General features: G+C 42.4%; 1 protein-coding gene across 1 annotated transcript; it reads right to left on the bottom strand.

The window, feature by feature from the left end:
• Positions 1–480: 480 nt before the first annotated feature.
• On the bottom strand, positions 481–8876 carry DNAJA1 (DnaJ (Hsp40) homolog, subfamily A, member 1). The gene is made up of 8 exons (XM_009328937.1): positions 8859–8876; positions 8484–8661; positions 7200–7304; positions 6870–7097; positions 5305–5419; positions 3168–3283; positions 2502–2602; positions 481–1765 (listed from the first exon to the last, which is right to left on the bottom strand). Exons 2-8 carry the CDS (start codon positions 8539–8541, stop codon positions 1547–1549), a joined length of 942 nt encoding a protein of 313 aa, XP_009327212.1. The 5' UTR covers positions 8542–8661; positions 8859–8876; the 3' UTR covers positions 481–1546.
• Between the last annotated feature and the right edge of the window lie 6 nt (positions 8877–8882).

An 8882-nucleotide genomic window follows, 5' to 3' on the forward strand; every position in this document is an offset into this window, starting at 1 on the left:
TGCTGAGACAAAGAAAGAGAAAGAAAAAAAAAGACATAGGTGAAACATGCAGGGGATTGCTATTCTGTAGGTACCTGAAAGGGAACTATGTTTGAGCTACAAAAAACATGGTACCAGCCGTCTTTATAAAATGAAACCTGTAACACTTACAGGAGCTAGAGATGTTTTTCTAAGACTAACAGTTTCCACATATTCAAGCTACAACACACATACTGTCATGTAGCAGCTATTTCCAGGGAGGAAAACCGAGTTCTCTTTGTGACACTTTTGCTTCGCAGCAGTATGAAAAGCATAAGCTCTGTCCCAAGCCAGATGGTAGAACAAGACTAAACTACCACACTAGAGGTTAAATCTGGACCTGTCTTCTCAGCATATTTTCTGAAAGACCTTATTTTGCTAAGATTTTTCTGTGAATAGCTGTCTAAAAAGAAGGGGGTGGTGTCTTCAAACCAACATCTGGTCTAAGAAAAGAGGCAATGAACAATTTTGTAATTATATTGGAAATGCTTCATCTACAATAATTAGAACATTCATACAGAATTTTCAAGAGTCAGCTTAAAATAATGCACACAATACATTAATTTCAGAACATCCTAGATGCATCAGTTGGTTGTATTCACTGACAGCAAATTTCTCTCCTCTGCAGGTTCACATATGCCTACCAAGAGGGCTGGTACTGCCTTCCATGACACACCACCGAGGGGTATCTGATTTCAGTAACTAAGGTGGAAGTCAAGCCTCACATGCCAGCAGGCTGACAGATTCCAAACCACACGTGTGCTGAGACAGCCTGGAGGTTTTTACTCATGCGCGGTAGCGAAGGAAGCTCCTGCAGCAGCCAAGCAACCACTGGCTCTATACACAGTATGGTGCAGGACAGCAGGCAAACAGTATCCAGCGATGAACCAAAGCAAGCTTCACATCTAGCTCCAAGGTCAGGACCAAAGCTGGCAGAGGAAGGGACTATTTGGCCTTAGGTGCAGTAGCTTCAGAGAGCTTGTGGATCGCGTAACTTTAACGGGCCTGTGAAGGCTGACCACATCCTTGTCAGTTTCATGTATTATGTGGCTGCATTAGAGCCAGTCGCTATTTAATAAACACCAGTACAAGCCCGAAACATTAACATGTTATCCTAACTGGTACAAAACTTAACTATATCTTACCATGAATTATAAGTACTTGTGCATACTTTATTAACAGAGTGTAAGATCTAGATTTCCTAGAAAGAACACCACAGAATCTTAAGCCTGGGCAATTGCACACATACAGGAATTACAAGGCTTGGAATAAAGACAAGCAGGTAAAGGAGTTTTCTTGACCAAGAGGCAGGGGTGAAGTGCAATCAACTTCATTTGAGCTTGCATCCTGGAGCTTTATACAAATTGCAAAGTCAGTTTAATTACTTAGTTTATTTCTTTATGCTTTTAGAAACAACTATGGCTGGATAGAACAACAAATAGCAGGAGGTGAGAGTGAACTGCTTGTAGTCCTTCACTCCCCCACTAATGCATACAAAACAAGCATCACAAGTTATTCACTGGCCCATTTACGATGTCTGACATTGAACACCGCCTCTAGGGTGATGCTCATCATCTTCATAGACTTCTCCATTATAGTGGTGTTTTCTCTTTTGAGATGGATCAAAGTCCACTAAATCCACTTGTTCCATTTCCTCAGTTTCTTCTATTTCCTGCCTTGTAGGTAGTAGTTTTTCAAGTAAAGACAGCTTATCTGAGGAGAGGAAGCCACTCTCTGGGAAGTTCACCTGAAACCATCAAGAACTGGGGTTACTCAAGTCTGCCTGAATTGGCCCTTTTCCATCCCACTACAGGTCAAATATCTGCCAAAAAGTCAGCTTCACCATCACAGATGAGTTAAACCCAGTGCTTAAAAAAAAAAGAGAAAGAAAAAAAATCTAAGTCACTAGACTATCTTTAATGCCTGCAAGAAGTTAGCTTCTAACTCTGGCAACTGAACCAAGTCTTATCCAACATTCCTTCTGCCTCAGGCTGCCCTCTGGAATCACCCTAGAAGCCAAGTACAGGATATATCAACGTTAGAGATATGGCTGAATCTCCTCAAAAAACCATAGCAGACAGCACCTGCTGCCACAGCTCCCAGCATTAGCTTCTCTCCAGAGAAGAAATCAGCATTTTCCAGCCTACTCCTTTGCTCCAGCACAGAAGTTACTAATCCATCCTTCCTACAGGATGATAGAAACTGAAGAACGTGCCAAGCAGATGGAAATTCACAAGGTATCCGAAGAAATTCTTCTGGTACTTAACATGCTTTCAGCACAGAACGTTCTAGAAGTTTTTTCTTTGTTCTGAACTGTAATTCTGTTTGATGGATTACATGTTCTCATCATTGTCAAAAACAAATACCAAACCAGGACATCCAATAATTGGTATCTCTTCTTGATTAAGGTAATGCTTAGAGGTTAAATTTTGGATGGATATTCAGTACTGAACTGTACCATGGAAGTAAGTTGATCCACTTACCCTGAATTCTATGATCAGACGTCCTTTTTCATACGGTCTGCGATAAATTGGCATACCTTCATTCAACACACACTTAATAGCCCCATGCTTGACAACCTGGCCTAAAAAAAAAAGCCACGACCAAAAAAAGGAAGTGATCCATGCAAGAACAGAAGCAGTTTTAGTTTTAACTCCCGTCAATACTCATGTAACCTTCTACATTGCTGTTAGATAGGTTCACCAATATGTGGTTGTTTAATAGGGACTTACTGCCTAGTAAGTTCTGAGTAGGAAAGCAGGTTGACGTCTACGTCGCATTCTTGTAACCTTGTTATGCTTCCCAAAGGAAGCATACTTACAAATTTATTAAGGGCTCCAACAGTTCCAAGGCTGAAAAAGTGGTTTTCCGAGACCCACAGCTTTCAATTCTCATGAGGTATCCTCAGGATACAAGTATGTCCATGAGGTAAGGTCTGCTACCGTACCCCGCAAAGAGAAAGTTACTGCTGACTGCTATCCAAAAATCCTTTTTTTTGTTTAAAGATCTGTACTGCAAAGACTAGGAAAAAAGCTTGATACCAGCACACATCCCTTGTACAACAAGATGGGAGGTTTCTGTTCCTTTCAGTTTCCAGCTTACATTCACTGTATGCTTGGAATTCTAGCAGAGAGCAAACCAACACTTACCAGGATGGGAGGTAATAATAATAGTTCTATTATCCAGCGTTGCGATAGGCTTTTGAAAGCCACATAGTGCTTCAACCAGCTGAATATCCATAGACATAAGAAGGTCTTCATCTCGTCTAAGGCAGAACCAATCAAAAACAGTCACAGAGAGGGAGAAGCAGTAAAAGGATCATACCCAACTTCAGTATTTAACTCGGAAAGGACAATAAAGCTGTAATTTTAATATAAGCCCGGGCAATTAAATAAAGAATACTGAATATTGATGCAGCACCTCAAGCCAGCAATTACAGGAATGATACCCACACTGAGAGCCATTACTGATCAAGTCTAGCTATCCAAAGTGTAGAAGTGTTTATTGAAAATAAATAAATACAGCAAGGCTCACTTGCATCCTGTTTCCCTTCACCGCTCCTCCCCAATTCTAGGAAAAAGTTATCTCTCAGCATCCTGAACATTGCAACTGGGACAATTAATCCCTTCCTTTATGTAGATTAATACTTTCTTAAGTGCATCAGCTAGCTCTACATTATTCTGTTACGCTCGCTTTCTGAAGATCTGGTACTAGGGAGGCTTGAACAGGTGATGGCCACTCTGGGTTATGATGAAAGTACCTTCTAAAAAGCACCAAGAAGTATCTGGAAGACATAACGTAATTGTTTTAATTGTCTATTCTGACTTCAGCATGGCAGTGCTAGTGATGTCTTGCACGCACTACATGTTCATGGGGTACAAAATCCTCCAGCCTAATCAAAGAACTTAGTTATTTCTCTCACCCTGTTTTAAAGGTCTCTGGAAGGAGACTTGCCTGAAAAGTTTATTTTAGACTCTGACAGGAGAGGGGGAACATTCTACTTGTGCCAGAGCAGCATGACCTCAGCATAACCCCACAAGACCAGTAATATCAAGGGTTATCTAAGGACACTAGAACTGAAGGCAGTGGGCAGAAAGATGGACAAAAATCAGTCAGCGGGGTTGTGACTTCAAGCCCCAGGTAACCATGCAAACAGTTTGGCCCAGTCTGTCCCTTTGGCATAGCTGATTCAGTATCTGGTTTCACTGGAAGTTAAGAAAAATCAGCTGAGTAAGCGCATCCAGAGCAAACAGAACTGATTCTTAACCTGTGAGCTGTGTTCTTTGGTATAGAGTTCTGTCACCAACTTCCAGAGCTCACTCAGCACCATACAGGACAGTCAGACAGACCAGCTGCAGGTTTCCCAAGAACCTTTGACTCACTGTACCTGTTTATCAGTACAATGTCAGTGGTTGGTGTTGAGACAAATGCTTTCTCTAAATCCATTGATTCCCTTGTTACTGCTCTGAACAGAAGCAGTGAGACACAAAGTGCAAGACATTTCTGCGAGATGACCAGTGTTGCTTTTGATCAGACCAAAATGTACTGGACAGACTCATTCCACGAGCAGTAACTCGAAACAAGGAGCCTTACGACACCAAGCAGTACTGTCAGGTAACACGAAATACTTGAGACATGGTCAAAGCTGCTTGAGTCACTTCTGCTTTTCCAAGAAAGAACACACAGGACTGATTACCCTGCCCAGTACGCTCAGGCAGAAAATGAAGTGTGGGAAACCACCTTTGGTCAGAAGGGTGCACGCTATATTCAGTAAGTTTGTTTATGACATGTTAAGATCCCTGAGGAAAAGTGAACACACTACAAGTTTTCTGTGCCTTGAAGCCAAGTGGGCAACGAACAGCTGCCTACACTAAATGGTAATTTTCTGAGGTAAGTGATGGAATGCTATCCTAGAAAGAGCAAGGAGATAATCACAAATATTCACGTCAATTAAACAAAATCTCAGTATTTTAAGAGTTCTTAAAATTCAAGCTTTGTAAACTCTTAATAACTGTAACTGGTTTTGTTTGCCTTCCATCCCCTCCCACTGCCCATGCTCACGTGAGAATATCTCGTGCTACTACAACACAAGTGGCTGTGACTAGTTGTACCAGGATTCCTGCACACCTCAGTGCTCCTTTGCCCACCCAAACAAACTCACAGGTGAGTTCTAGCCACACGATCCTATCTACTGATACCTCCAGTAGATAAAAGGTGAGTGGTAACCAAGGAAGCATGTGGACAAGCATCTCAGGAGTTAACACAAAGGACTTCCAGAGTTTTTACCTTGTAAATACAGAGTGGTCTTTTTGATCCAAGACAATAATAATGTCTCCTGGCTCTAGTCCAGGCTCTTGGTCCCCTTCACCATGGAATGTTATTTTCTGACCATCCTTCATTCCTATTGCAGGAAACAAACAAACAAACAAAAATTTAAAAATCTTTTTAAGTGAAAAGCAGCAATAAGAAATATTTTTATAGGCATAAGCTGGTACCAGGAGATCTCTGGATCTTTAAATTAGAACATCAGGACCTTCCCTTGAAGCATTCATAAGATTTTTTTAATCCACTCACATGTCAAACAGATTTTTGGTGTTGCCAACCTGAACTATGTCTCAAGATCATTAAGCTTAATTGTAGTGCAAAACAGCCACCTGCCAAGATAAAGTCCTTAAGGGAAACATTATCAAAACAGCTTTCATTATATGCACAAGTACTAAAAAGAAAACAGAAACACTATGTACAAAATACATTTTGAGAGCAAGTGACCAATCAGCTTCTTCAGTTTTATAAATATATGTGGCAGAGCTACTTATGAAACATGATCTCAGTGCCTGCCGAGTGCAAGAAGCACTCTCCCTAGGACTGTAACCATCACGCAAGAAACCCATTTCACCCACACACAAGTCCCTCTACCATAAATTCCAGCTGCCTCATGCTAGCTCACAGTCTTTTTTTCTATAGGGAAGGGAAAAGAAAACTCCGTTTCCCTGTTTAAAATGTCAGTAATATATCCCTACGAGCCCCCATATTTAATGTTACTGGAGGATTTTTCCTGTTAAAAACAAATCCAGGCATTGCGTAAGTTGTGCTTACACATACAACAGCTGCAGGTGATAATCAGGCGCAAGTCTGTAGAAGCCATGTGCTTGTCAGCTTGCTCTATCTTACAAGCTGCAGTACTCCAGAGACTTCTCCCACCAGCTTTTGAGCAGCCTCCTCAACAGAGATGCATTTGTCACTCAACAGTCGCATTCTCCCATCACTGTGAGGGTTTGTGTATCGAGTTGCATTTTGCCAGGCAGAGTACCTGCACCACGCAGCACTGTCAGGGTTGTGTAGCAAACAGAGGTCTAAGCATGAGAGGCTTAGCACTGTCTCTGCACCCTGTTACTATAGCAGACCTGGTTCCCCTTCACACTGAACACAGTAGAAGTGATCGGAGTCTAAAAAAAATGATCGGAGTCTGCAGGGTCTCCCTACAGGCAGGGAAAACTCAGGCAAGCTGAACCAACAAGAGATGAGTTTTATTTCAATCGGTCCAGCTACCCGTTCAAGACCCACACCTACGAGGTTGCTCAAAAATAATTCACCACTTACAATACTACAGGTTTCAGAATTCATTCTTAGTTATGTGCACAGGTATTAGTTGTGAACATAGAAGTAATCAACCTTCCCTAAATGCAAGGCTCCTACTTTTTAAAGGCAGCAATGGGCAATTTTACTGTATGTGTATTCAGCAGTGTTACTCACCAAATCAACACCATGCATTTGCTAAAGCTTCCGTTTTAGTGCTGCAAAGTCAGTCAGTACATCCGAGTTCAATACTTCATCTTAGTAAGACACCTCACCTTTGTCAATGTGAACTTCTAGTATCTTCTTCTCTCTAACAATTTTTCTGCCAGTGCAGCTCTTACACCGGTCCTTGGGGCTGATACGCTCCCCATGCCCCTGACACTCCATACACACGGACTGGATTTGTTGCACCATTCCTGGCCCGATCTGGTGAATTCTGATCTGCATGCCTGTTCCTCTGCAATTAGGACAGCATTCTACCGCACCTTTCTTACCACCACGACCTGAGGAGAATGAAAGTTGGAGGCGGATGGTTATGCGCTACCAGAAAAAAAACCCTGAAAGCTTTAGAAGGAACTTGTGTTAAGTTTCAGTTTCACAGTTACCTTCACATTTGTCGCAGATAACATTCTTCTGCAGTGCAAGTTTCCTTGTTGCACCATTGTACATATCTTCTAAACTTACTGACAACTGATGGACCACATTTTTGCCTGTAAAAGAAAATGGATATTTACTCAGGTTTCAAAGCTGGGTCTCCAAGTAACAGTGAACTTCCCATGTCATTATGCTCAAGTCACAATAAACCAAGTTATGGGCTTTAATGTTCTGTTTTAATATAGCTTTATCTTGTTTTGTTATTAGTCAATAGCCCCTTCCTATCTGATGTCAAATTAGGTAACAATTCTAATGGCTTTGTCAGTAACACTTCTCTGTTACAGTAAGTCAGAGACTCTTCTGTGAAAGCACAAACAACAACAGAAACAAAATATGTGGAACCTTATACATTTAAGTTTTATAATGCAGGACTTCAGTTTTAACAAAGCCAACATGTCTCCTACAAGGAAGTGGGAGACGCTGTCTACAGTCAGCAGAGTACTTTCTTCCTCTCACCATGGGACTTTCTGGAAACTGAATTGAGAATTAGTTTTTACACTCGGGAGTTAATTAGAACTTTAGCTACAGCAGGCTTAATTTTGTGAAGGATACCAAGCTCTCGTTTACTAGGAATACTTTGATACCACAGTGTAACAATACAAACGCTTTTTTCTTCCCTTTTTCACCAGTTCCACAGTAAGAAGTGATGGGGTCAGCGCTGCTCTTAACCATTTTAATTAGCACTAGTCTTTCCGAGTGTGATTAATCTGGACTTTAATTTCCGAGCAGCATTTTACTGCAGCTTCAACTCAATTCCACTGAACAGCACAGGAAAACAAAACGGTTTCACAGACTGAATTTGATTTTGCTATCTTACTTAGATATAGTTACTTGCAATTAAAGACTAAATTCACATTTAGGCACTACACTTACTGTAGCTTAGTTAAAAAATTGTTTTAAGGTACCTTATCATTCTGTTTCCTATTCAGCCTATTAGCAGCTGGGCTTACGCTCTGCTAAAGGCTTTCCAAACACGAAATCTGGTTAGCTATTAACATGAGACAATGCATAAGAGACCAAACTACCACCGTATGAAGCAAATGTCCTCCCCGGCTGGTTTCAGGTGTTCAGGGCTAGGGACAATGTTTTCTCCAATTTTGAGATCAAGCCTGTAACTTCATTTTAACGCTATTTAAAATCTTACATCTACGGCATTCTCCTCGGAGACTCTGATCCTGTCTACCGCAGCGATCACGCTGTAAAGTCCCGGAAAGTGTCGGAAGATGGCACGTTACCTCGTCTCTCTCTCTGCATTCTCCCACCGCCGCCAAAGAACATATCGAATATGTCCATGGGTGACCCAAAGCCGCCACCAGAGCCACCCTCTTTGATGGCCTGCTCGCCTCCTTTGTCGTACAGGTCCCTCTTCTTTGGGTCTGAGAGTACTTCGTAAGCTTGGGAAATCTGCTTAAACTACGGGAGACACAGATCATGCCTCAGACACCCGGGCCCTGAAACCCCGAACAGCAGCCCCGCGGGCCCCCCGTCCCCGGCCGCCCTCCCGCTCCCGCCAACCCCTCCTCAGCCGGTCCCCTCGCCCTCCACGTCAGCACCCCGCGGGGCAGCCGGCCCCGCAGACCCGTCCCGTCCCGTCCCGTCCCGCCGCCGACCTTCTCGCCCTCATTGGGGCTCTT

Source organism: Pygoscelis adeliae, unplaced genomic scaffold (genome assembly GCF_000699105.1).
Source record: "Pygoscelis adeliae isolate BGI_AS28 unplaced genomic scaffold, ASM69910v1 Scaffold127, whole genome shotgun sequence".
Classification (NCBI taxonomy): domain Eukaryota; kingdom Metazoa; phylum Chordata; class Aves; order Sphenisciformes; family Spheniscidae; genus Pygoscelis; species Pygoscelis adeliae.

What these genes read in the sequence shown, in the direction of transcription:
- DNAJA1 (XM_009328937.1), bottom strand. Translation starts at nt 8,541, where the DNA reads ATGGACATATTCGATATGTTCTTTGGCGGCGGTGGGAGAATGCAGAGA. An exon ending in TATCTGCGACAAATGTGAAG is followed by an intron (nt 7,098 to 7,199) that starts GTAACTGTGAAA and finishes CATTCTCCTCAG; the next exon opens with GTCGTGGTGGTAAGAAAGGT. An exon ending in GACCACTCTGTATTTACAAG is followed by an intron (nt 3,284 to 5,304) that starts GTAAAAACTCTG and finishes GTTCTGCCTTAG; the next exon opens with ACGAGATGAAGACCTTCTTA.